This window comes from Dromiciops gliroides, chromosome 1 (assembly GCF_019393635.1).
Source record: "Dromiciops gliroides isolate mDroGli1 chromosome 1, mDroGli1.pri, whole genome shotgun sequence".
In the NCBI taxonomy this organism is placed as follows: Eukaryota; Metazoa; Chordata; class Mammalia; order Microbiotheria; family Microbiotheriidae; genus Dromiciops; species Dromiciops gliroides.
This window is the reverse complement of record NC_057861.1, coordinates 16527452-16554973: the sequence shown is the minus strand read 5'-3', so window position 1 is coordinate 16554973 and position 27522 is coordinate 16527452. Positions and strand designations below refer to the sequence as shown.

Here is a 27522-nt window from a genome sequence, read left to right as displayed (position 1 = left end):
TAGTATGAGGCAACTTTGCTGATATGCCAGATAGTAGTTTCCTATTTTTCTCAAAATCTAGAGACAGAGAACAGAGAGAAAGGGGCCTTTACGACCTTGAGATCTGATCACCAGGCTGAGAGGGGCATATCCCTCTCACTAGGCTCTTCTGAACCTCAGGGCAACCCTTTTTGGTAAATATTCTCTTTCACCTTTTGAAGTCCATCACCGGGCATCATCTTTCCCTGCGGTGACTCCCTCACCACCAACGCCTCCCCCTTCTGCCCTATTGCAAAGGACTTACCCAAACTCTTCATCACCTTAACCGTCTTGTCTCTCAGTCATTTTCTAGAGACTCAGCCTTGATTCAGTCTACCCAGCAGCTGGAACCAGGAGAAAGCACTTACGCAAGGATTCCCTAAAGCCCAGGTGGAAAGGGGCCTGGAGTCCTGCTGACCAACCCCCTCTGCTGCCAAACTGAAGCTAACTGGACAATTGGACACTTCTCTCACCTGAAGAGAAGCTCCAAATGGATGCACCAGAAAGCAGAGGACCACTTTCCCCAAGACACTGTAGGTGGCCTGAGAATCCGGGCGTTCGTTCCCCAGCTGACATTAATTTAAACTTTTGCAAACTATGTCCCCGTGCCAGATACTGAACCTGGCCAAGTTGTGACTCTCACTGTCTATCTATTCTCATAAATTCCTATTCAAAGTTGGTAAATGCATATAAAATCAACCCCTTTATAAATTGAGTCAACTCTGACAAGGTAACTAGACCCTTGGTACTTTGGGCACTCCTTTTTGGTCAGCGATGGGGATTCCTTGACCAAGAGGAGAAAATGGTAAGCACAATTTACTGAGAACTGTTTGATCCTCGTCCATTCCCAGGCTGGTGAATAGCCTGGGGCTTACCTATCTTTGTCAATAGCAGACTGTTAATTGTTTTATGGATCTCCCCAAACAAACTATCCCCTTGCAAAGATCCTCAGGCTTACTTCCTGGACTTTATGTTATTATGTAAAAAGATTCATTTACATTAAGTAGTTCCAAAGGCAGACTCACCGCGCTCTCTGTTTTGTTACCCCATATAAACCAGGTCCCCAGTCCTCATCTTGGGGTATTACTAGCATCTGCTATGCAATCCCAGTTATAGCTCCTTTGCCCGGATTAAAGACCTTAATTCTGTTATAGTGATTGTTCCGTTAATTTTCTGGTGTGTTATAGGCCCAGAGCACCCCAGAAGGTCTCTGGGGTACATTACAAAACCTTCTCCTTGATAAAGTAAACCAAAGGACACACACACCTAAAGAGACAAGTGGAACCAAATCAGACTGAGCTAGCTCCAGGACCACCACCCTTCATTCCAGTCTCCTCCACCCCTGGGGAGGTAAGATTAGGTGTGGCTGTTGCCTTTGAGGCGGGAGGGGTAGAGATGGCTTGAGATTCGCAGTCACCCCTCACCCAACTCCCCCAGCCACCACCAGTGGGGGATGTTCCTCCCTCAATAAGGGAACTTTCCACAGTCAGACGATCACCTCTTCGGTCCCCATCAGTCCTTTATAAAAGTATCTGCCAGTCAGTCTCCTGCTCAAGGAGATTGGTATCTCAGAGCCGCTCTGTGCCTTTCTCCCCATGAGAAGTCCAAGGATTTCTCCCTTGGTTTCTCTTCCCCAGCCCCTAAATAAACTACCTTAATCTAATTGCTTTTGTGCGCAAGAGGGAGGAATTCCTCTTTAAAGAATTACAAAGGACCCTTAACCCCTACTCCTATCCCAAACCCCCTACCCCATTTCCCCCACAACAGGTGCACACGTTTAATAAACGATCATTGAATTGAACCTCGGTTCAAAACCAGCCTCCTACCTGGGTGCCTTTGGAAAGTCTCTAAACTTCCTCAGTTTCCCGTTCTGTAAAAAATCAAGGGGCGAACTAGATGATGCCAGGGGTCCCTTCTAGGTCTGGGCACTGGGATGCTAGGAGCTCACTCCTCATTTCACAGCGGGAGAAACTGAGGTTCCCCGCTTTCGGAGGTCGCTCAACTGCTCCGGCGTCAGAGGCTGGACTCTTTCCTCCCCTCCCCCCCCCCCACCGCAGGGGCTCCAACCCCGCCCCCAGACCCCTCTTCCGGCTCACCTACTCTCAGAGAATTCTCCCAGGCCAGCGTCAGACTCGTGGGGCTCTCTAGTAATCCCTCGTGCGCAGGCGCTGGAGACCCCCGGACACCTCCCCTAACAAAAAGGTAAAACGTCCTACGCATGCGCCCTTCATCCCACCCTACAAAGGCAACCGGGCGCATGCGTGCGACGCTTGGCGCCAAGAAGAAGAGCTAGTCAGTCGGGGGGTGTGTAGCTAGGTAGGTGGAGTGGTGGGGTGGTGGGATTGTGGGGTCGTGCTCGTTGTTACTGTTGCTGCTGCCGCCTCGTCCGCCGGCATGATCGGGCAGAAGACCCTCCATTCATTCTTTTCCCCGAGCGCCCCCAGGAAGCGGCGCTCCAGCACCGAGACGCCTGCGGACGCCGGCACTGAGACGGTGGCGGAGAGCGAGGATGCCTCGGCGAGGAAGGAGGTGGGTTACCGGGGAGGAGGAAGGTGGGTTACCGGAGAGGGTCCTGCGCGCGCGCGTGCCGGGAGTGGGGAGAGGGGACTCTCACTATGGGTATGGGTCCGGTGCGGAGGGAGCGCGCGCGCCGGTTCCCGGGACATTTTCTAGCGGCCGCGGGAAACTCCTCTGGCGCGCGTCTCTGCGGGGCGGACAGCCAATGGGAGGGAGGCTAGAAGGCTGCGGGCCAATCGGAGCTCCGCCCGCCGCCGCGGGCCCGGGCCGGCCTCCAATCAGGAAGGGAAGGGGCGGGTTTCGCGCCCTCCGAGGTTTGTTTTTGCCGCGAATTGGCCACGTGGGAGGAGGTGTGTAGGTTTGCGGTCCCGCCACGTGGGCGGGGCCCGGCGGGGCATGCGCGCTTTGCCCGCTGTATTCCCAGTGCCGCGCGGGGAGTTTCTTTGCCGAACCCCCTTTAGTGGGTCCTTCCTCTCGCCTCCCCATCTCTGGGAAGCTTGGCCTGTGCCCACGCAGGTGCTCTGCGTCTACGGTGGGGCGGGGACCTCATTCCGACCCCCCTCTGGGTGCCTCGGCACAGCCCCACTCGTGAATTCAGGCCGAGAGCGCGGCGGGGGGCGGGGCATGCAATGGGATCAGGCGGGCTGTTGGGCCTCTGTCTGCGCCCACGGTGCACTGGGCTCTTTCCCCACCTCATCACCCGCCCCTTTGGGGACGCCCCGCAGGTCAGCCCGGCCAAGAAGAGCCGGCCCGGAGACGAGACCGGCGCCCCCTCATCGCCCCTGAGCCCCGAGCAGTTGGACCGGATCCAGAAGAACAAGGCAGCGGCCCTGCTCAGACTCGCTTCCCGCAACGTCCCCGTGGGCTTCGGGGAGAGCTGGAAGCGATCGCTTAGCGCGGAATTCGGCAAACCTTATTTCATCCAGGTAACACCCGTGGGGGCCCGCCCGCCGAGGCTTCCTGCTGTGGGCTTGGGCCCTTCCCTGACCTCCTCCCCACATTAGATTGTGAGCTCCTGGGAGGCAGGCTGGCTTTTGCCTCTTTTCATGTGCCCAGCGCTTAGCCCAGTGCTTGGCACAAAGTGGGAGCTCAACAAAGGTTTTAACAGCTATACCATGTAGGAAGATGTACAATTCTGCCTCAAAACGTTGGCATCGTTTACTTTGGAAATTGTTCATTCCTAAAGAGGCACACGTGTTCCATGGATCAAGGTTAGATCTGTTGGAAAGACAAGCAGCAGTCAGGTTCGTGCTGAATTAGGAGGATTTGCAAACATTCTGAGGTTATATTGGGGTTTTAAAATCATGTTTACAAAGCTGCTTAAGAAGATAATTTATCAGATGAGAACTATCTTTACATGTAATGGGAAAAAAATAAAATACTTTATTAATTTTAAAAAAAGAAGATAATTCGTTGTGGCAGTCAGGGTTTCTTAACAGAAGAGAATCATAGTCCGTGAGAACTGTTCTTAACCAATCTTGATTTTTTTTTTCTCTATATTTTTATACAAATCAAAACCAGCTAATGGGATTTGTTGCAGAAGAAAGAAAGCGTCATACCATCTACCCACCTCCAGACCAAGTCTTTACCTGGACACAGCTGTGTGAAATTAGAGATGTGAGTACAGATTGAGCAATGAATGATGTTCAAGAAATTCAGGCAAGGAGGGGGTGTGGATAGAGAGTGGGCTGACCTACCTAGGTTCTGTACCTAGAAAGAACTTCCTCATCTCTCTGGCTCATGGGATCTAGTTTGATTCAAAATTCACCTCTGTGAGGTGAACCTCATTCTGATCCCCCCCCCCCACACACACACAAAAAGCTACCTTTTTATTTTTAATCCTTCCCCCCAGTGTGTTTCTTTCTTTTTTTCTTTCTTTCTTTCTTTTTTTTTTTTTGCGGGACAATGGGGGTTAAGTGACTTGCCCAGGGTCACACAGCTAGTAAGTGTTAAGTGTCTGGTGCCGGATTTGAACTTAGGTACTCCTGAATCCAGGGCTGGTGCTTTGTCCACTTCGCCACCTAGCCACCCCCAGCCAGTGTGTCTCTACAGAACATTGGCAGGAGAGCAAGCTCTGCATTGGTAAAGGGAGTTTGTTCATTGAGAGTTTAATACACCAATTAGAGGTCCCAGTTCAAAAAACAAACTCCAAATTGGAGTAATAAGTTTATAGAAGCACAGTTTAAACAGAAGCAATCGATAATTTGTTTGTAGATAAACAAAACTCAGTAAAACATTGGTTAGACTTTGTCAAGGGCAGGTTAATGGGGGGGACTGCTTTTTGAAACAGCCTCATTTGGGGCAGCTAGGTGGCGCAGTGGATAGAGCGCCGGCCCTGGATTCAGGAGTACCTGCGTTCAAATCCGGCCTCAGACCCTTGACACTTACTAGCTGTGTGACCCTGGGCAAGTCACTTGGCCCCAATTGCCTCACCAAAAGAAAAAAAAGAAACAGCCTCATTTCTCAACAAGTGGAAGTTAAAATACACAAAGGCAGGCAAATCAGATAATACTTTGCATTTATGTTCTTTGATATACTTTTCATTTGAACCTATCACCAGCTCTCTGGGAAATTATTAGAAACTGAAGTCCAGGAAACTTCATGAACCCCTGGGGTGCTCGTGCTTCCTTTGGTAATTCAAGGTCACTCATTTCCTGGGTGCTTTGAATTGGAAGAACAAAGGATATTGTTTGGGGGGGGTTGAAAGAAGTAGTAGTACCAGGGAGTTTTGCAGATATTTATAATTTAAAATAGCTTGAATGCTAGTCTGTGATTTTTTTCATGCTGAAAATTTTGTCAGTCATATATTAATTTCTGGTGTAGCACCAAAAATCAACCAGCACTAAGCACAACCTAGTAAGCCAGTTTGTCTCTTCTTGGACAAGATGCAAGCCCTGCCTCAGTTTGCTCAGTTGTAAAGTGAAGGTACTGGAGTAGAGTCAGGGCACGTCTCTTGAGTCGGTCAGCCAGTAAAGGTGCACTAAAAAAAGTGCCAGGAGATACAAGACAGACAGAGAAGGCAGCCCCTGCCCTCAAGGGGCTCACCATCTAATCTATATGATCATTTTCTTTTTTTTGTTGTTTTTTGTTTTTTGGTGAGGCAATTGGGGTTAAGTGACTTGCCCAGGGTCACGCAGCTAGTAAGTGTTAAGTGTCTGAGGCCAGACTTGAACTCAGGTTCTCCTGACTCCAGGGCTGGTGCTCTATCCACTGCGCCACCTAGCTGCCCCTCACCATCTAATCTAAGCCACCGAAGGGATGAATTGGGGAGAAGCGACAGAGGGAAGGTTCTAGCATTAAGAGGGGGGACTTCTTGTGGGAGGGGTTGGGGTTTTATTTGGGGCTTGAAGGAAGTCAGGGAAATCGGTAGGCAGAATTCAGAAGGGAGAGCAAGCCAGAGCGGAGTGTCTTGTTCACAGAACAGCCCGAGGCCCGGGTCACCGGATCCAAAAGTGTGAGTGGGACATAAGTCGGGCAGAAGGAGACTGTAAAGGGAAGGGCTTCCGATAGCCAACAGCATTTTGTATTTGTTCCTGGGGACTGGAGGGAGCCACTGGAGGATATAGAGCAGGGAAGTGTCCTATGGTGGGGCCTGTGCTCTCCCTTCTAGCTCCAGGCCGTTCTGGCTTCATGGTAGCTACTGTGCTCTTGGTGTAGGTGTTAGCAACCGGTGGCCTATTTTATAAGAAACTTGCACCATCTCCTATCAGGCTTCACTCCTTGTCAAGAAGCTGACTGCGTAAGGATAGGCCTAACAGCGTTCTGATTAGCCCTTCACTCCTTTTATAGTCTGGGAGATTCTGGTGAGGTTTGCTTAGGTTTTCTGCTCAGACGTCTGGCTCCAACTGCTGCTCTCCAGACATTGGTGGGCTATTGGGAAGACCCTGCTGAAAGCCTCTGATGTGGTATGAAATGACCAGGGCATCCTGGCGAACAGAAAAGTGCCCGTGTCTGCCTTCCAGGAAGGGCCTCTCTGATCCAAGAGGCCCGTCTCCTTGCCCTTTGTCTGGGGCACTAGTGGCTTGCAATCCCCTAAATCAGAAGGGGCGCAGTGATTAAAATGCATGAAGAAATCTTTGGATTTGGCTCATCTGTGCTCTGCCCACTGTGACCTTTCACTTGGGAACCTTTGCCCATTCATATCCTAAAAGCTAAGTTTGGGGCACTGGGTGCTTTTATTTGAGGAGCATTTTTTCTGTCTTCTGTAAACTAATGCTTTCCCAAACTTCAGACAAGGGAAAACCAGGCAGGAAGGGTTGTTTGGCACCAATGAATGGGATGCTTTCTACATTTTAATCAGTAGATTGTGCTATTTAATGTGTTATACATATACATGTATATACATGGTCTGTTTGTGTTTATATATGAAATTTCAGACTTGTTTCAAAGGTATATATGGGGGCTCCCAACCTAGTCTGTGTATGTTGGGTTTTTTTTTTTTTTTTGTAAGTGAGGCAATTGGGGTTAAGTGACTTGCCCAGGGTCACACAGCTAGTAACTATTGAGTGTCTGAGGCTGGATTTGAGTTCAGGTCCTCCTGACTCCAGGGCCGGTTCTCTATCCACTGCGCCATCTAGCTGCCCCTGTTGGGGGTTTTTTGGACCAAAAATTATTTCAGTCATATATTAATTTCTGGCGAACTTGGGCACGCACAGGTGAAAGTTGTCATCTTGGGGCAGGACCCATATCACGGACCCAATCAAGCTCACGGACTCTGCTTTAGCGTCCAGAGACCTGTTCCACCCCCTCCGAGGTAGGATTCCTTTTTCTGGCTGATAGAAGTTAATTTTTAATTTTAATTTTAATTTTTACTTTTTTTGGTGAGGCAACTGGGGTTAAGTGACTTGCCTAGGGTCACACAGCTAGTAAGTCTGAGGCCCCCCCCATATGAACTCAGGTCTTCCTGAATCCAGGGGCGGTGCTCTAGCCACTGAGCCACCTAGCTGCCCCTTGGCTGCTAGAAGTTAGAATTCTCAGTGGAAGATCTCCTCTAAAGCCTTCAGGGCACATATTGATATAGAAAACCACAAATTAACATGATGTCATCTTTTTTTTTTTTGGTGAGGCAATTGGGGTTAAGTGACTTGCCCAGGGTCACACAGCTAGTTAAGTGTTAAGTGTCTGAGGCTGGCTTTGAACTCAGGTCCTCCTGAATCCAGGGCCAGTGCTCTATCCACTGTGCCACCTAGCTGCCCCCCATGATGTCATCTTGTATGTTTTTTAGTCGGTTAAACATTTCCCAATTACACTGAATCTGGGTGGGGCTGCTCTATGGCCAGAGTTGAGTTTCTGGTGCATTCTCTTGAGCTCCCTCCTCAAGATGAAGTTTATGTGGTAATAAGGAATGGTGGTCCGGTTGTTCATAGGGATGGGCAGAGTCTGTTGTAGAAAAACTAGTCCAGATGGAGCCAGAACACACCTCACCCGGGCCTGTGCAGGCGTAAAACTGACCCTCCTATATTTCACGGACAGAAGCTGAGGCCGGGGGTGTTGCAGTACATGCAGTGACACCGCAAGCCTGAGGCAGGATCTGAACCCTGTCCTTGTTCTCCGGACGACTGTTCCTTCTTGTTACTGTGTGCTGTGTGCATTGGGTTATGAAAAGTCTGCCGTGTGGAACTGGAATGTGGCAGCTCACCTTCTTTCCCAACTTGGGCGCTGCTTATTCTTCTAGCAGTCCATCCTCCAGTTGGGTTTTGTCTTTTGTGCTGCAATAGTCTGGAGAGAACATGGCATTGTCCCTTCCCTCAGTCCTGGCCCTGGGGGAGGGGAGGATGATGAAACTGGCTGCCACGGTCTGGCCATTTAAATGTTTCCCCCTCTGTCCAGGGGTGGGTTTTCACAGGACCAATTTTGTCGAAGGCTCTGGTCAAAGGAAACCTCTCATTTAGCAGGTGAGGAGCAATGAGGCTCCACGCAGTGAGGGCTTGTAGCTTCTCCAGCTCCAGCCTCTGTCCGTCGTCTGCCATTCTCTATCTTTTTCGGTGTCATTAATTTATTACAAGATGCTAAAGTGTTTTATTTATCTTGTTTTCAGCTTGGAAAACATGTATAAAGAGCTCTCCACAGACATAGAGGACTTTATCCACCCTGGTCATGGGGATTTGTCAGGGTGGGCCAGACAGGGTAAGCAGCTGATTTGGGGGCCAGTTCCGGGGGGCAGCTCGTTCTTTCCTGATTGTGTGTAGGTTTAGAGCTTGGAGCCTCCTTGTTTTGGTTTTGTCCCACTCTGTGGCCTCCGACTTCAGTCCATTGTTTGAAAGTATGGAAGCAAATCTCCGATAACCTGGGTTTTCTCATCTGAATGAAAACAGGTCCTGTCCTGGCTTTTCTCTGGCTAATACGTCTGCCCTTCCACCAGATGCCCAAGCATTTATTAGGGCCCCCATCCCCACTCCTCCTTCCTCTCCTCCATCTCCCCCTCTGCCCCACTCCCTCCCTTTTACTCCTGTGCGCCTGGCACTGGGAATGCTGGGCCTGAAACAAAGAGTAGGCAGGCTGCTTGTTCTCAGGCTACAAACTGGCCTGGGGGTCGGGGGAGGGGGTGAAGGCCGCACCAGGGCCGCTGCTGACTGGCTTCTCTGGTGCTTGTACGCAGGCGTTCTCCTCCTCAATGCTGTGCTCACCGTGCGGGCACACCAGGCCAACTCCCATAAGGAGAGAGGCTGGGAGCAATTCACTGACGCTGTGGTGTCTTGGCTGAATAAGAACCTGGACGGCCTCGTCTTCATGCTCTGGGGGGCTTACGCCCAGAAGAAGGGCATCTCCATCGACAGGGTAGGTCACTCTGCTTCTGTCTGTCCCTTGAAGCAGTGGGAGAAGCCGCCACTCTCCACCTGATATGCCACCCAAAGACTGTTTGCTTTTCTCCATTGCAGCAGTACTAGAGTTGGGGTCTTCCTCACCAGGGACCGGCTCCCCAACAGCCCATTAGAGAAGCAAAGGTGCCAGGCTAAACGCGGCTGCTGTTTGTTTGCCTAGGAAGCAGGCGGGCCTGGCCTTGTGTGTGGCCCCAGGGTGTCCCCAGCATTGAGCCTGCAGCCTTTCTCCTGGGACTAGGGGCTTCTTTACAACATGAACCTGTAAGCGGAGTCTGGGGTTGGCTTTTTGGAGGCTTTGGATTTCTCAGTTACCTGCCACGTTCTCGTTTTCTAAATGGATTTAAAATTTTTTTTTTTTTTTTAGTGAGGCAATTGGGGTTAAGTGACTTGCCCAGGGTCACACAGCTAGTAAGTGTTAAGTGTCTGGGGTTGGATTTGAACTCAGGTCCTCCTGAATCCAGGGCTGATGCTTTATCCATGCGCCACCTAGCTGCCCCTCTAAATGGATTTTAAAAGATTTTCTTAGAATGGATGATCCCTGGTCTTTTCCAATTAGAACGGATCATTTGATCACCTGAGGGGTTGTAGAAATGAAAGCTCACCGGGAGTTTGAGGGAGAAAGGGTCTTCCAATCCCCTTCCATTACAATTAGAAGTACCCGGAACATTGTCTTCTTTGTAAATGTGCTTGGTAACTGTCACTACCTTTGGATGATACGGGCCTCAGGCTAGAAATGAAACTCTCAGGCACTGTTTGCTTAGCTAGATGGCAATCGGCTCCTAGCAGCCACTGCATTGGGGAGTTTTGACTTCTGCTCTCCTCCTGGCAAAGTACTTGAAGCCTCCAGATCAAGAGACCTGGAAGGGGCTGCAGAGACTTCGCAGTGCATCTGAAGGAAAATATTTTTAAATTCCATTTAGTAGATGGGAAAGTAGCAGGGATAGGCCCAGAGCCAAGGCTGGGACTTTTGCGTGGCTCATAACTGTTCAGAAATCTCGGCGAGGACTTGTCTGGTAAGTGTGTCTATAGCCGTAGGCCTTCCTGCTCCCACATCCTCTAGGGGACATTTCCTGACTGCTGAGATGGTCCCTCCAGGCTTCACCTGTTACCTCCTTGCCCCTTGGGTCCTGGTTAGAAGGTGGAGAACGTTGGCGGCGTTTTCTCTTGTCACTGTCAAATGAGGGAGTTGGAGGAGAAATGACCCTTCTCTTCCAGCTCCGGTCTTGTGGCTCACAGCATTTCCCTTACAGAGGAGGGGGCTATGTGTGGCCACGTCACTTAATGTCTGAGCCTCAGTGTCCCCCTCTGTAAAATGGGGGGAGGGTGGTGCTATCCTGCCCGTCTTTTGAACGTTGTAGCTGGAACATTCGTGAATCACGTTTAGTTGGCGATTTGGGGCAAACTCTTTCCTTTCCCCGAGGCTTGGGAGAACCCAGATGGGCTTTGGGGTCTCTGAGCTCCCCGTCCTCCCAGGTCCCCGGTGTGAAGGCTGACTGCTGAGGGCCCCCTGGCTGGCAGAGTCTCACGTTCTGCTTCATCTCCTATAGAAACGCCACCACGTCCTGCAGACTGCCCACCCCTCTCCGCTCTCTGTCCATCGAGGGTTCTTTGGATGCAGGCATTTCTCCAAGACCAACGAGCTGCTCAAGAAGTCTGGCAAGACGCCCATTGATTGGAAAGCTCTTTGAACAGTTGGAGGCCGGCCAAGGAGGATTCTGTCCATCTCAGCTGCAGAAAGCTTTTTTGGGGGGCCTGGGGTGGGGGATTTGTAGACAGCAAAGTCTAATTGAGGAACACTTTCTAGGACACCTTTGGTGCCCAGGGGAGGGACAAGGAGCCGACAGAAAGACTGGTGGAAGGTGGCCTCGGGCCCAGAGTGTTGGCTCAAAAGCCAGGGCGTCCTGCTTTGGGACACACTTTCTAGAGATGCTTCTCCTAGTACTGTTCTCATTACCTCCCACTGCCTTTGTGGTCAGTGGAAAAAATAGGCTCCATTGTTCTGTGTGGCCTTAGTTTGCATTTGGTAGCTCACCCTGTGCGGGTGATCTACCCTGGCCCCTTGGGTCATCATGGAATGGCTTGTCGTTTTATTAAGATGTGTTTTAATTCCCTGTGTTCAGAAAGGAAAACAAATTAGTTTGCACCACGAGAACTCTTAGGCCCTTGAGATGTCTGCAGAATTCCATCTGGACGCTGTGAAGGGAAGAGGACAAAATTGAGAGGGTCAAGAGGAGGGAGCTTTTGGATAGTCTCCTGCTCTTGTTGAAAGGTCCAAAGGATGGTTCTCCCTTTGATGGGATCCTTCATGGAGAGTTCTGAGATGGAAGAAGAGGAGAGGGTTTTGGTTCTTTTAACTGAGATTCCACATTTGAGATATTTGCTACTGAGTGTTTTTCAAAATGTCAGCCACAAGTTGGCGAAGGAGAAAAGTTATTATATTTTTTTCCTCGTCCCTTTTCCTGCTGAGATGACAATCCCTTGGTCACCAAGTTCTCAGGTAGCCCTAGAGTGCAAACTGATCTTTCCTCTTGAGTAACAATCTAGTGCCTTGGCATTCTGGTAGACAGGCCTTGGTGAGATGCTTCACAATGTGTGTCTGTCATTTTGAGGGCTAGGGGCTAAGAATTTGAGGTTCCAGCAGAGAGGAGGGTAGATTTTTTTTCTTCCGTGGAAAAAAATTCCTTTAGCATAAACTTGTCTCACAATTGAGACTTTCTCAAGGCAGTTGCCAATCACATAAAACGAGAGACTTCATTTTTTGTGGCCTACAAAACCAGTTTTACGTTTTTTGTAATCTGAAAAGGTTTTGATACTCTATTTTTTTAATCACGTTTGCAAGTAGACTTTTAGTTTTTTGTTTTTGTGTGTGGGGTGTGTGTGTATAGGTGATCCATTAATGGGATGTCTTGTTAAGGCCAGCTCTGGCTTATGCTGCTGTTGGCTGATGTTGGTAATAAAAGATTTGATTTCACTCATCTGCTTCATGAGGTCTCTTTGCGGCAAGCACAGGCCAAAGTAGCCTTGAGTATCTTCTCTGGGACTCAGTCCTCCCTCAGTGTGCTCCCCCAAGGACCTGAGGTTCTCTGGGCTTGGAGATAGAGTCTTGAGATAATCTCAAGGAGGTGAAGTTTCCCCTGAGAGGTACATACAACTCATACAGGAATAAGGTAAAACCTGTGACAACAGCCTCAGACTTGGCAGGGATGTCAGAGGCTATGGCTGATGTAACATCTCAGAGGGATCTGGGAGCTGCTACTAGAAAGAAGGCAACAGGCATTTATTAGGCACTTAGTGGACACCAGGAGCTGAGGGTACACATGTAAGACAGGCCCTGCCAGCTTCCGGTGGGGACAGACACATCAAAGGGAGGAAGGAACCGGGGCCTGTGGCAGCCTGACTTTGAAGTGACCCAGGGATGCCTTTCCATGGCATAGCTCATTTAAGTGCCTGTGGTGGGCGGGGCACGTTAAGGGTTTGGGGAAAGCCTAGGCCATTTTGCTGGGAGGTACAAATACGAAATAACTGAGGCAGAGCCTTGTGCCCCAGAAGATGAGCCCATAGCACCTTGCAGAAGAAGGGAGGCAGACGCTGGTACGACTTGGGTTGAAAGGGAGGGGACCCGTTGGGGGAGGGGGAGATGCCCTCATCAGAAGGCGGGGTTGGTTTGGTTTGCCAGGTGCCGGCGGCTCTCCTTGTCCAGACAAGCCTCAGTCCATCGTCTCGGGACCCAGTAGATGCTTAATCCATGCTGACTGCTTGGCACTGGATTGGATTTCTTCAGACTGCCCTGGCTCCCTTAGAATGGGGCGGAAGGTGCCAGCCCTCTGGAGATGCCTGGGTCCGGGCTAGACCTCATTAACGGATGGGCGGGGCCTGAGGGTGGAGGTCTGCGATTATCTCTGGGAACTAGGGAACCAAGGACGGTTTAGGAGGGAGAGTTGCGCCTTCTCGGAGCCCGGGGCGGGGGCGGGGGCTCGGGTGGGGTCGTCATGGCAACCATTGTAGGCAGGGAAGCCGGAAGGGCCAGCCTAGCCCGAGCGGCCTCGTCCCTTCCTCCTTCCTCCCCGCCCTCTCCCCACCCCCTTTCTACCGCCCCCTGAGGGCGAGCCGCCCCTCCTTCACCGTGCCTCGGTAAGCCGGGGTCGGGGAATCCAAGGGGGTGAGGGGCGGGAGGGGATCGTGCGGCCCCTAGCTGAAGCTTCTCCTCGGACCAGGCGCTCACCCGCCCTCAGTTTCCCCACGCGTAAAGAGCCGCTGGAGCAATGGGTTTGCAGTCGGAAGAACCCGCCCCCCTCCAGCGGTTACGTGACTTTGGAGGCCCCCCCCCCCAAGTGTACTCCCCGCCCTTTCCAGCAGCCTCTCCCCCATTCCTCGGGGACGCTCGAGGGGGGCCGGGGGGGAGTCAGTTCCAAGTCCCCCGAAGTCATTGTTCCCTGCTGGGGGCGGGGTGCAGAGGGGAGAGAGACGGGTCCTTCTTTCCCCGGGCTGTCCTGGGAGGAGGCGTAGGGCCACTGGACGCTGAGGGCCAGAAGCCAGTCCGCAGGAACCCCTCTGGGCCTGGCGGGACAGGAGCTAGATGTTTTTCTCCTAGTTAATTAGGATCGCTAATATTGATAGAGCACCTACTATGTGCCCGACTTTGTGCTACGAGCTGTATGATTTCATCGGATCCTCCCTAGTTTTGTGACCCCCATTTTACAGAGGAGGAAACTGAGGTAGGCAAGGCTGAAGTGACTCGCCCAAGGTCACACGACTAGCAAGTGTTAGAGGTCGGATTTGAACTCGGGGTCTTCTTGACTCCAGGCTTGCCTCAACCCTTTGTTTTAAGGCAGAGCCTTAAAAAAAGGCAGAATGAGGGCAGCTAGGTGGCGCAGTGGATAGAGCACCGGCCCTGGAGTCAGGAGTACCTGAGTTCAAATCTGGCCTCAGACACTTAACACTTACTAGCTGTGTGACCCTGGGCAAGTCACTTAACCCCAATTGCCTCACTTAAAAAAAAAAAAAAAGGCAGGATGCTCTTGGAGTCAGAGGACCCTCTCTGTCTGCCGCTTGTACCTGTAGGGCTTTGAGGAAGTCACTCACTTTTCGGGTCCCAGACTCCTCATCTAGAAGATGAGGGCATTGGACTATTCCCAAATGAGCTTCTGGGGAACAGACACTATCCCAAACGTGTCCCAGCTCCTGACATACAGTAAGGGCTTAATAAATGCCTGTTTACCGATGAAGTCAGTGCCTGAAGCCCTGACTCACATCTGCTCTCCTTCACCCACGTCCAACCCAGCTCCAACGGATAGTTCTTGCTGGGTTTTCTGGGGGACTTGGCAAACATTTAGGCAGCAGGGTGGCTGAGATGTGGAGCCAGGGAGCCAGAGGGTAGGCTAGGAACATTTATTAAACCCCTATTGTGTGTTAAGTGCTGGGAATACAAAGGCAAAAACGACCACCAAAAATCCAGTGGCTGCCCTGGAGGGGTAAATTTACTTATTGTGGGGATAAATTGGAGATAATCTGGGGAGGGGTGGGGGACATCTAGGAGGACTGCTGGAGGTGGGACTTTATCTGAGGTTTAAAGGAAGGGTGTGGGGCACAGACAGTACAAATGCCAGGAGTGGGGAGATTCAGAGAGAGGAGAGACACACACACACACAGACACGGAGACAGACAGGGAGAGAGAGTGAGACAAGGGAGGAGGCCATCAAAGTGTCATGGGAGGATTGTGGGCCCTGGTCACCCCAACAGTTCTCTGGGGAGGTCAAGGACCTTTTTTCTTGAAACCTCAGGAGTTTTCCTTTGAAATCAAGTAGGCCTCTCCTTGAACTCAATCAAGGACATACACACCCAAATCCTCCCATGACAAAAGTGGGGAGTAAGCAAGGTCAAGGGGGAGAGGCGGTTATGAAGGGCTTCAAAAGCCAACCAGAGGATTTTATATTTGCTCCTGGATGAAATAAATAGGGTTAGGAAGCTTCTGGAGTCTATTCAGTGACAGGAGTGAGAAAGGAGGTGACTTGTCCAATTCTTGAGCGATTTCAGTCATGTCTGACAGAGATACTAGAGTAATTTTCCATTACCTTCTCCAGCTCATTGACAGATGAGGAAACTGAGGTAAACAGGGTTAAGTGACTTGCCCAGGGTCACACAGCTAAAAAGTGTCTGATCTGGGCCAACTTGGGTGGGCTTTTTGTCACTGAATGCCCCTGGCCTCAGTTTCCTCAAGCTCCCTGCCACCCCAGCATTTTGTGATCTTATGAGATCCAGCTGTTGGAAAAGACATAAACTAAGCTAGCACCCCAATAGATAGGATGCACCGTTTTCCCTGATGACCTTGGTGGCTTGCTGCTTTTCTCAGGAAACATGTTGGTCTGAAACAGCTTCGCCAAAAGAGCCTTGCTGCCGCCTTCCCTTTGGGTCCGTGGTTCCTGGCTGGCTGAAAGAAAGACTTGTGCCCTTCAGGGGACTCAGAGCCCAGGGCTGGCTCGCTCTGGATTAGAGGTGACCTTTGTCCTATATAACTGTCCTCTCCCTCTGCCAGGAAAGGCTTTGGTTACAATTGCTGGCCCAGGCTGTGCCTTAAGAGGAACGGGCTCCCGGTGGTCACGGGCTTGTTTGTTTTTTTTTTTCCTTCCCTTACCTCGTGTAAGTCTTAAAGAGGAAAAAGTCCGAGGTGACTTGCATAATGGTTAGTCAGGTGATTTTTGGACACTTGGAAGCCTTAACCCCTCAAAGGCCGGTGCTCAGGGAAATCATGACTCTTTTTAGCCATGTGGGCAGAGCGGGGAGTCTAGTGTCCATCCTTCCCCCACCTGGTGGGTGTCTCTGGAGGACTGAGATCTGTTTGCATCCAGAGAATGGCTTGCATTTGTGGGCTGAGGAGCACTCTCTGCTAACGTTTCTCCTTTATCTTTGCAATAAACCTTGTTCAAGAATTAAACTGATCCTACAGACAATCACCGCCCCCCCACCCCTTCCCCGCCCCCGCTCCCCCCTTCTCGCCCCCCCCCCTCCCGCCCCCAGCCATACTGGCTTGACTCCATTTGCTAGAAGGACCAGGTCTGCCCCAGCTGGATGCTGGATGCTCCTCAGGGATTTCCAGGGCGGCTGGACTCTTGCCCCTCAGGCCTCGAATGGTTAAATGCTCCCAGGATATTTTTAAACAGCAGGGCCCCTTTAATCAGAAAGTGACATTTGCAGTGACGGGTAGCAAAGTGACTTCTTAGAGAGTCACAGGCACTCCCCACCGAGCCAATGGAGCAGGACGTGGGCAAGCTGATTGTCAACAGCCAGGCTACCCCAATGGTAAGTCAATCGACCCCCCAACTTCCCTTTGCTGATTAGAAAGGCTGAGTCACAGTTAATGGAGGGTGAGCACAGTTGATCTTGGCAAAAACATTACCGTTTGATTCACGCAGAGATTTCCAGGAGAAAGTTGAATCCTGTTGTGTCGAATTAAAAAAGTCTGTCTGAAAGCTTTATAGCAAATCCCGCGCGGCCCACTGAGTGAGCTCGCCCTTCTGCTGACTATAAATGGTTATCTGGCTGTGGTTTCGCTTTATGGGCTCCTTACTGAGTCCCACGGAGTCTTTGAGGGTACTTCTGGGATGTCAGATTTCTGGCTCGGATCCAGGAAATGTCATCAACTTCTCTAAATGAAGCCAGCCCGTTGGCTTAAAAAACAACAGAAAAAATCACTTCCACCGGGAGCCTGTGTGCTAGGGATCCGTGTGATCTGACAGACATTTTTGGAAGTGCAGAATTCCCTGGGCGCATTGGGAGCTCTGCCGGCGAAGTCCTGAGAAAGGCGGCTCGTCTCTGGGGAGGCCTTTCAGAAAGTTCTATGTTTATGGTGAAATGATCTCCTGTTCCCCCCGCCCCCCATCAAGGATTGGGGGAAGTGTTGAGTATGCCTTTATTTCTGGGGTGGTGCAATGGGAAAGAATTCTGTATTTGCAGTTAGGAATTCGGGGTCCAGTGCCACACCTGCTGCTTCCTACCTGGCTGACCCTGGGCCAAGGGAGGGGTGCCAAGGAAGTGTCTTCTAGGGTGCTTTTGGGCTCTAATTCTTGCTCTGTGGTGCTGAGGAAGGAGGAAGAGAAGGAGGAGGAATTGAGGAGTTACCTCCCCTTTTCCTGGGTACAGGGGCAGCCCTGGGCAACATTTTGAAATTGGAGGTGAAATTGATCTTTGGCATCCTCCAGACTCCCTTTCCCCTCTCTGTCCCGTTCTACTTCAACCTCCCCACCCCCTCAGGTGCCTTGCCCTCCTATTGCTCAATGTTAAAATGCCAGCTAAAACCCATTTAGCGTCTGCCAAAAGTCCACAGAGTGCCGAGGAGAGTGGGTAAGACTTGGCATTCGAGGACCTGATTTTTTTTTTTTTTTTAGTGAGGCAATTGGGGTTAAGTGACTTGCCCAGGGTCACACAGCTAGTTAAGTGTCTGAGGCCGGATTTGAACTCAGGTACTCCTGACTCCAGGGCCGGTGCTCTATCCACTGTGCCATCTAGCTGCCCCAGGACCTGATTTTGAATCCTGGTCATGCTGAGCCTGCTTGGGCAAGTCACTTCCACTTTCTGGGCCTCAGTTTATCCATGAAGGGGTGGACGAGGTGATGCCTATGGTACCTTCCAATTCGGAATCTTCTCATCTTCCTCTTCTCCTTCCAAATCAGGACTCCCAGAGCTTCCTTGCAGCATTAGGGGGAAAGGATTGTCTGCTGGAGTCATTCATATTTTAGAGCAAGTGACTTCAGTCAACAGATTCTGATTTATGGACTACCAGACAGACGGTGGGACCCGGTGAAACAGAAACAATTAAGGTGACACTAGGAAGGATATGCTTGGGGCAGAGGCAGGCCCCACCTGAACTGGCCCATCCCATTGGCTGCTTTAAGCAGAAATGGTTATCTCTCTGTAGTCTTCCTTTGTATCCTCCTTACCGAGTCCTCCCACAAGATTTTGAGGGTATTTTTTTGTTTGGTTGGTTTTTGGTGAGGCAATTGGTAGTAATGATTTCTTGTACTTTCTTTTCTTTTTCTTTCTTTTTTTTTTTTTTTGCAGGGCAATAGGGGTTAAGTGACTTGCCCAGGGTCACACAGCTAGTAAGTGTCAAGTGTCTGAGGTCAGATTTGAACTCAGGTACTCCTGACTCCAGGGCTAGTGTTCTATCGACTGCGCCACCTAGCTGCCCCCTATAAATGCATTTTTGACTTGTTGATTAACTCTAGACCAAGCCCTCTTTTTACCACCGTTTTGGCCTGTCTCCATCCATGCCCACTTCCTCCTGGCCATGAGCCTATGAGGACATCAGGGCAGAGATTATTATCCCTGTTTGTCCAGTGAGCAAGCTAAGGCCTGACAAGGTGATCCACCTTGCCCAAGACCAGTGCCCAAAGGGAGAACGTTATTGAGACAACCTAGCCTGGCCGGTGATTCCAGGAGTGACCAGCAACCGGGGTCACCTGAGGAGAGCCCATTTTTCATAACACTGCCCATGTCTACTCTTCTGTTGTGTCCTCACCACAGTCCTCTGGGACATGTGTGACAACAACATGTTTGATATCTGTCTGTCCCCATTTTATGGATGGAACAATGAAGGACCCAAGGTCACACAACTGCCTCCAAACGACTTTGTGTATGATTGACACCTTGTTTAGCAAATAGTAGAAATACTAGTTCATTGGGCAGCTAGGTGGCGCAGTGGATAAAGCACCGGCCTTGGATTCAGGAGGACCTGAGTTCAAATCTGGCCTCAGACACTTGACACTTACTAGCTGTGTGACCCTGGGTAAGTCGCTTAACCCTCATTGCCCCGCCCCCCCCAAATAAAACAAAAACACACACACACACAAATACTAGTTCATTGGAAATGTGCCTTCTGTTCTTTCTGAAGATGAGTGTGTCAGCTACACGGGAAAAGTCTTTGTAAAGAAGAAAAGGACATTGGGTTCCAAATTGATTCTGAGCTTGAGGGAAGAAATATGAGTAAGCCCCCTGAGATTAGGGATCATTTACTTCTTGCATCTGTATCAATAGTGCCTGGTCCTAGCTTGGTCAGTCATCAGGCATCTGTGTGCCACCTACTAAGTGCTAAGACAAGAGGATAAGGAAACAAGCAAAAAGAAAGACAGATCCTGCCCTCAGGGAACTTACACTCTAATGGGAATGTAGCTTATAAAAGGGAAGATGGCTGGGGTCAGAATTGAAGAGATGGCTAGCCTGGGCACCTTCCTTCAATGGAGGTTCTGGGAAGAGCCTTCCAATTCTAATCGGAAGGTGGAGAGGACACTTCCAAGGTGTATGAGTTCTGGGGCATGATGGAGAAATGCCAAGGAGGGTGGTGCCTGGCATGCAGTAGGTGTTTAATAAATGCTCATTAATTGGTTGACTGAAACAGCCAAGGTATCATCGAGGGAGCTTCAGGACAGCGACAGTAGCAGTAGTAACTCAATTTATCTAGTGCTTTAAAATCTGCAGAGACAACCATGTAAAGCATGCAATGCAGGTGGGAATATTCCCATTTTACCCATAGAAAAGAAGCTCAGAGAGGATTAGGGAAGGGCCCAGGCTAGACCATGTCAAGAAAAAGGCTTAGAAGGCACTGAGTCCCCTAGTTAAGCTGAGGAAGTTTTGTTTTGTTTTGTTTTTAGTGAGGCAATTGGGGTTAAGTGACTTGCCCAGGGTCACACAGCTAGTAAGTGTTAAGTGTCTGAGGCCGGATTTGAACTCAGGTACCCCTGACTCCAGGGCCGGTGCTCTATCCACTGCACCACCTAGCTGCCCCTGAGGAAGTTTTTTAAGCTTTTCCCAGTAAAGGAAAGAAACACGTCATTGGTTGGGATTGGTTTAGGCCTCTGATGCCTGCACCAAGGCATGAGCCTTTCCAGTACCCCAGCACTAGGCTTCCCCCTTCTTTTTCCTCCCACTCTCCTACTTTGGTGGAGATTCTGAGGTTCAAAGTGGGAAAGACCTTGGAAAGCTTCTAACTCCACCCCACCCCTCATTTATAGATGAGGGAGAGACTCCACACTGAACTAGTAAGTAGCAGAACCATATCGTCCCCTTCTCATCTTCCAATGAGGTGCGATTTAGGCTGGTTTTCCCAAAGAGGGAGCATCAATATAATTAATATTTCTAATATAATTCTTGTATTCATTCAGTATCTATCATGCATGCATTCATTCATTCTTCTTTGACAAACATATGCAAGGTTGTGTGGCTAGTTAGATACTTGGTTATAGTGCCTAGCCCTCCAGATGTTCATTGTCATGGGCTCCAAATCTTTTATCATCTCTAAATGACATAGTTCTCTGTTTTTGTTTTTAGTGAGGCAATTGGGGTTAAGTGACTTGCCCAGGGTCACACAGCTAGTAAGTGTCAAGTGTCTGAGGCTGGATTTGAACTCAGGTCCTCCTGAATCCAGGGCTGGTGCTTTATCCACTGCGCCACCTAGCCGCCCCCTGACATAGTTCTCTGAAATGAAGTTTCCTTATTTTCTTTCTGGCATAACTGCCTCAATCAATCAACAAGCATTTATTAAACACCTACTGTGTGCCTCAGGGATACAGAAAGGAGGCAAAAGCAGTCTGCGTCCACCAGGAGTTTACATTCTGATAGCAAACACATATACAGGTATGTGTATGTATGTATGTCTATGTGCATATACATATGTGTATACACACATGTATACAATATAGATGAACTCAGGTCCTCCTGAATCCAGAGCTGGTGCTTTGACCACTGTGCCACCTAGCTGCCCCCTCAAGTCTTACTCCTAAACCTGAACTTTTCCACTGTGCTATGTATGTTTGATCAGTTAGTCATCAAGTATTAAATGCCTATTATGACCTGCCCTGTGCAAAGCATCAGGAATAACAACACATGAGAGAAAACAGACCCTGTTTTCAGGCAGCTTACAATCTAATGGGGTTGGGATAGCCTAAAGCTTCTTAAACTGTGGGTAGCAGCCATATATGGGGTCCTATAACTGAATGTGGGGGGTCACAAAAATTTGGCACAAGTAAAAGGTTATATATACCTATTTTATTTACTTACATACCCTGGAGTTGTGTAAAAATTTCTCCTGATTAGATTTGGGCTTTGAGGAAGTCACTTTGTCAGCTGAGTAGTGATGGATTGGAAAAGGGAAAGGCAGAAGACCGATTGGGAGTCCACTGTCATGTGTCCAGGTGAACTAGGTGAACCACAACCTGAGCTAGCCAGGGTGGTGACTGTAGAAGATGGCACCTGAGTGAAGGATTTGTCATTAATGAATGCCCTGCGTTGGTGTAAATTGCCCAAGTCTTGCTTTCTCTGGTTCAACCAGTAACTCAGTATTTTCTTGTAAGGATGGTTCTGCTCTAAGCACCTGGTCTTACCTAAGCTCTACTCATTAGACAAACATCCCCATGTTTAGATTGCAGTGTCCTCGATGGGCCTCTTTTCTGGCTTCTGAGGATGTTCTGTACTTCTAGAGGCTCGTTACTGGTTACAAATTACATTAATTTTTTTTGGGGGGGGGTGAGGCAATTGGGGTTAAGTGACTTGCCCAGGGTCACACAGCTAGTAAGTGTCAAGTGTCTGAAGACATATTTGAACTCAGGTCCTCCTGAATCCAAGGCTGGTGCTTTATCCACTGTGCCACCTAGCTGGTAATGCATTATTTAGCCGTGTCAAACCATGAAGAAAAGGAAAAATAGAACTGACTCTCATCCCTGTGATGCCCTAAGCTTCCCTCCATGTGGTGGCAGAAAGGAAATGGGTTGAGGGGATGTCATTTTTAAATTCTTTATCAACAGTAACTGAACTGTTGGTGCTCCAAATGTGAGCTGATCTTTGTTCAGTGATTCATGAACAGACATAGTATTGAACTTAGAGGAACACATCCCATGTTCTGGGGAGATCCTGTCTGGGGGCTCTTTGGGAGGAGGAAGAGCTGCCAATGGGTTTTGTTATTTATTTTTTTTTTTTGCGGGGCAGTGGGGGTTAAGTGACTTGCCCAAGGTCACACAGCTAGTAAGCATCAAGTGTCTGAGGCCGGATTTGAACTCAGGAACTCCTGAATCCAGAGCCGGTGCTTTATCCACTGTGCCACCTAGCCGCCCCCGCCAATGGGTTTTGATCTCCATTGATGAAGGGCATCCCCAGGTTGATAAGGTCACTGATGTTAAAAAAAATGCCAAGCATAGATTCCAGGACCTTCTGCCTAACAAGTTTTTTTTTTTCCCCTTCAGGAAACCTTCATATCTCTTACCTCAACCCAATATTTTTTAAAAATCATATAACAGCAACAACAATAATAAATACAGTTATCCATTCCACATCATTACTTTCCCCATCAAGGTTTCAATATATCATGGGTCTACGTAAGAAATTAAGTGGGAATTTTGGGGGAGTTTTCAGGAAGCCGCAGCTGACGTATGAAGGCCAGCAGATGACACAGAAAAAGTTTAGAAACTCAAAAATGCATAAAATATATTTATAGTATTGTATAATGTCAACCCAAATTTTAAAACAAGGTACTGTAAACACCCCATAAAAGAAAAAAGAAAAAATTCAGACTTCTTCTCTGGTACAAAGAGAAGACCAAAAAATTTTACATGGATTTTCCAGATGCTGGGGACTTCACAGCCTTAGCCCCTGTGATATAGAAGGAATAACTATAATCATAAAGATAATTTTTTGCCTAGTAATTTTAAGGTTTGCAAAGTGCTTTGACATGTATTATCCCATTTGCTTCTCACAACAAGTCTGCCTTGACTAAGTTTTAACCCAGCTTTCTTTTTTAAAAAATTATTTTTATTTTAAAATTATCAAGTCTTTTTTTTCTCTTTATTTCCTTCCCCCTCCCACTTTAAAAAAACAACCAACCTACCATATTATTTCTTTTGTTTTGGGTGCTGTTGGTTTTTTTTTTCTTTTCTTTCTATTTTGAGGTTTTGCATCACTGCTCTGATTCTTTCTCTTGTAACAGGATTAATGCAGAAATAGGATTAATGTTATTATGTGTATATATATGTGTGTGTATATATATATCTATATATCTATATGTATATGTATAGAGATATATAGATATAACCTATATCAGATTACCTGCTGTCTAGGGGAGGGGGGAGGGAGGGGAGGGAGAAAAATCTGAAATTGTAAAGCATGTATAAACAAAAGTTGAGAACTATCTTTCCATGTAATGGAAAAAATAAAATACCTCATACATTTAAAAAAAAACAAAAAAAAAACAACCAACCTTCATGAAAAAAAAATTCCCATTTTTGAGGACGGTTCCTATTTTGGGACTATGTCCAAAAATGTCTATTTTTGCTTAACTTGTTTTTGAGCCTGATGCTGTTGGTGGGATGAGAGAAAGAACATCGTGCTAAAAGTTGGCATCCAATTGTGACTCTGACCCTAATAGGCTGCATGACTTTGGGCAAGTCACTTCTCTTATCTGGGCCAAAGTTTTTCTCTCTGTCAAATGGAAGGACTGGACCACATGGTCTCTAAAGGTCAATTCTAGTCCTAGATCTAAGATGGCATTTTGTGTGTAGATTTTAATTTCTGTTCTACCCACTGTGGGAGCTCATGGTTAATTCTCCACTTAAAATGGTTAACTTTTTTTTTCCTTCATCAGTCACGGTGTTCCCTGGTACTCTGGTCTCCCAGTGCAAAAAAGAAAGCTCCTTAGCAAGATTTGTTTCTAGAAAAGAAATAATTTCTTACAAAATTATAAAGTACTTAAATTAACAAAATAAGAAATAGATATCTTAATTAAATAACCCAGTCTCAGAAAGTGAAATTTAACAAGCTGTAAATGATTTGGGGGCAGGGGAACCCACTGGTTCAGATTGGTTTGTAAGTGAAGTCTATCAATCATTTCAAGAGGAATGGATACAAAAATTAAGAATTGAGAAATTTCCTTTTATGAAATAAATATAGGCTTGATATCCAAACCAGGGAGGAATAAAGTAGGAAAAGAAGACTGTAGTTCAATCTAATTTATATCGATGAAAAAATTTAAACAAAATCCTAGCAAAAGTATAACTAATTTAAAAATTATTTTATCTAATTAGGACTTATTTCTTCTCTTCCAAAGGCTAATAATAATTTCTTAGCTTAAGTAAGACCCCATGCTTAGAGCAGAATCATCCTTACATGAAAAACCCAAATTGAATTACAGAACCTCAGGCTTCTCCCTAGAAGAACCTTACTTCCTAGAAGAATCTAAATTCTATGGGAAAATACTTTGGTTTACTTTATTCCTTTGTCATATTTTATTTCTTGGTAATGGATACATTCACCATTTAAACACAAGTACTTTTGGATAAACAATTGCTGTGTCTTCCTTGGGATCTCCAGGAATTGCCTTGTTGGACAGTCTTATCAGGAAGCTACCTTGGCTTACCAAGAACCCTGCCTTCCTCATTCATTGTCTTCTCCCCACTCTGGACTTGTGAGTGTGGGAGTTTGGGGAGCCTTCCATCATCTCAGCCTTTCCAAGAATACCACCCTTTATAGAGAGTGTTTTGTCCATGCCTCCAGGAAGAGTGTTGGACATTGGAATCTACTTGGCCCAGGCCCCCAAAAGTCAGACTTGGAGGTTAACCCTTTAAGTGCCTCCCTCCTTTTCCCTCTACATCCCTACCCTTGGCTGGCCCAGCAGCTGAAGAATTGGAAGCCTGCCCAGGGCTTCCTGTCATTGATGTTGTGATTGGTGGTGACCTGCGTCTCTGGGGCTAGCCTCAGTGACCTATGACAAGAGCAGTACCAATGATAACCATGTAAGTTCATTTTTTTGTTCATTTGCCGGAGGAAAAATTTGGGCAGGGAGCATTATTCAATGTCTGCGCCCCCTCCAATGGGGTTAAAATGGGGCTGGACCCAACTGGTGACCTGTAGGAGGTTCCAATTAAACAATGATAGAGCACAGGGCACCAGGGAGCCAGTGGGGGCTAAGAGGCAGCCCCTGCTTGAGCATTATCTGTGTAACAAGGAGGTCTGGATTCTAGCCCCAAATCTAGGTGGGACTGGAGGTCTCCAGGATCTCCTCCATGTGACCTTGGGCCAAGTCAATTTGTCTTCCTCTTTACAATGGTGCCTCCTGCTTAGTGGGAGAGACAGAACCACCCATACAGAAGCCATCGTGTGAATTAGAATACTTCTGGAGCCTAGGAAGGAGAGAGGTGTTGGAAGGAAATGAGAGAGAGAGAGCGCGGGTTTAAGCTGAACTCATTCCTGCTGAGTGACAGTTGTCCCTTGCTTTGGGTCGGGCATGGCCCCTCCCCAGTATTTCATTCTCTAATGCATTATAAATTCTTGAACAGCCCACCCTGTACAAAATCCTGCCCTAGACCCTGAAACAGACACAAACTGTAGATGAGACAAAGCCTTTGCCCCACGGAAGTTTGTGGCTTAGTAAGGAAATCTTATTTGGCAGAATAGCATAGCCTGGAGAGGGCCTGCTGGGAATCAGGAAGACCTGAGTTCAAATCCTTCCACTGATGTGTACAAAGTTGTGTGGTCACAAACAGATCATTGGGCTTTCCAGTAAAAGGCCTTCTCCCCCTTTTTATTTTCACAAGTAGAAGAATTGCTCATTTTAGAGGCATCAGATCAGATTGATACGATTTCCTTATTGGTGAAACACAAGTCCAGACCCCCCCCCAAAAAAAAAAAAACCCAAAAACTCCGCTGAGTGTATCGAAGTAAAACAAAACCCTATCAAGTCTGGAAGGGGTGACAGGGAGGGTCCTCTCTGGGCCTCAATTCCTCATCTAACAAGTGGGGATACTACCTTTAGTACCACACTTTGCCAATCTAGATGACACTTATTTTTATCATTAGCACCATTGGCAAAGACCTGGTGGGGGTTGAGGGGAGTATTAGATGTCAGTCTAATTAGAAAATAAGCCAGTTTGTCAGGCCTGTGAGTGGAGGAGGTAATTCGAGATGATGTTGGTGCCAGGTCATGAACAAACAGCCTTAAATAGCAGACAGAATTTGAACCAAAAAGAGGAAGTTCTGAAAACTTTTGAGCCAAAGAGCGACCCAAACACATCCATTGCCTTTGTTGTGGTGGTGGTTGTTGAGTTATTCCAGTCATGTCTGACTCTCTGACTCCATTTGGGGTTTTCTTGGCAGAGATACTGGAGTAATTTGCCATTTCCTTCTTCGGCTTATTTACAGATGGGGAAACTGAGGCAAACAGGGCTAAGTGACTTGCCCAGGGTCACACAGCTAGTAAGTGTCTGAGGCCAGTTTTGAACTCAGGTCGTCTTGACTCCAGGGCTGGCCCTCTGTGCACTGTGGCACCCCCTAGTGGCATCCATACACACAAGATATTGGGAGTATATGAAATATAGATCAAAGGGTAGAGTAGAGACTTAATTTATGCATGGACCCCAATACTTGGACCGGGGAGCCTGACATTCAGGCTTCAATCCCTGCTTCCTCTTTTACTTCAGGCATACTGGGAGAGATAGTCTTTTTTTTTTTTTTTTGTGAGACAGTTGGGGTTAAGTGACTTGCCCAGAGTCACACAGCTAGTAAGTGTTAAGTATCTGAGGTCGGATTTGAATTCAGGTCCTCCTGAATCCAGGGCTGGTGCTCTATCCACTGTGCCACCTTGCTGCCCCTGGGAGATGTATTCTAAGCCAAACATGGGAAGTCCCTTGGTTTTGAGATGAAGAGATGGCTTCTGTCTCCTTTTCTTTTTCTTTTTTTTTTTTAAGTGAGGCAATTGGGGTTAAGTGACTTGCCCAGGGTCACACAGCTAGTAAGTGTTAAGTGTCTGAGGCTGGATTTGAACCCAGGTACTCCTGACTCCAGGGTCGGTGCTCTATCCACTGTGCCACCTAGCCGCCCCTGTCTCCTTTTCTTAAAAGAACGGATTGGACATTACCCTGAGACTGGGAAGCTCCACTATATTGGCTCATAGGTCCCCCTTGGAGAAATGATGATTATTTCTCTTTGGGCAGCTAGGATGCTAGAGCTCTGGACAGAGTCAGGAGGACTTGAGTTCAAATCAGGCTTTGGACATTAGCAGTGTGACCCTGGCTGAGTCACTTACCCTCTGTCTGCCTCAGTCCCTACTGCCTGGTTGTTATGAGGATCAGGTGAGATAATACTTGTAGAAAATGCTTAGCATAGTATTTTGCTTTATAAACACTTATTCCCTTTT

General features: G+C 48.2%; 3 protein-coding genes across 5 annotated transcripts in view; 2 read left to right on the top strand and 1 right to left on the bottom strand.

Annotated features, from left to right (window-relative positions):
• ALKBH2 (alkB homolog 2, alpha-ketoglutarate dependent dioxygenase) overlaps window positions 1–2243 on the bottom strand; it is a 32764-nt gene extending 30521 nt beyond the window's left edge. The window contains exon 1 of the mRNA XM_043974907.1: window positions 2115–2243. The gene's annotated coding sequence lies outside the window, so the exon portion shown is untranslated. The remainder of the gene's footprint in view (window positions 1–2114) is intronic.
• A 96-nt stretch (window positions 2244–2339) lies between these two features.
• On the top strand, window positions 2340–12302 carry UNG (uracil DNA glycosylase). Its single transcript, XM_043979724.1, has 7 exons — window positions 2340–2547; window positions 3261–3461; window positions 4057–4152; window positions 7191–7288; window positions 8573–8661; window positions 9134–9312; window positions 10904–12302. Exons 1-7 carry the CDS (start codon window positions 2413–2415, stop codon window positions 11042–11044), a joined length of 939 nt encoding a protein of 312 aa, XP_043835659.1. The 5' UTR covers window positions 2340–2412; the 3' UTR covers window positions 11045–12302.
• Window positions 12303–16440: 4138 nt separating this feature from the next.
• The window catches only part of ACACB (acetyl-CoA carboxylase beta), a 108848-nt gene continuing 97766 nt past the window's right edge, over window positions 16441–27522 (top strand). For 2 of the 3 annotated variants that reach the window (XM_043971229.1, XM_043971220.1), the window contains exon 1: window positions 16441–16652. The gene's annotated coding sequence lies outside the window, so the exon portion shown is untranslated. The remainder of the gene's footprint in view (window positions 16653–27522) is intronic. The other variant, XM_043971244.1, reaches the window with a different exon arrangement.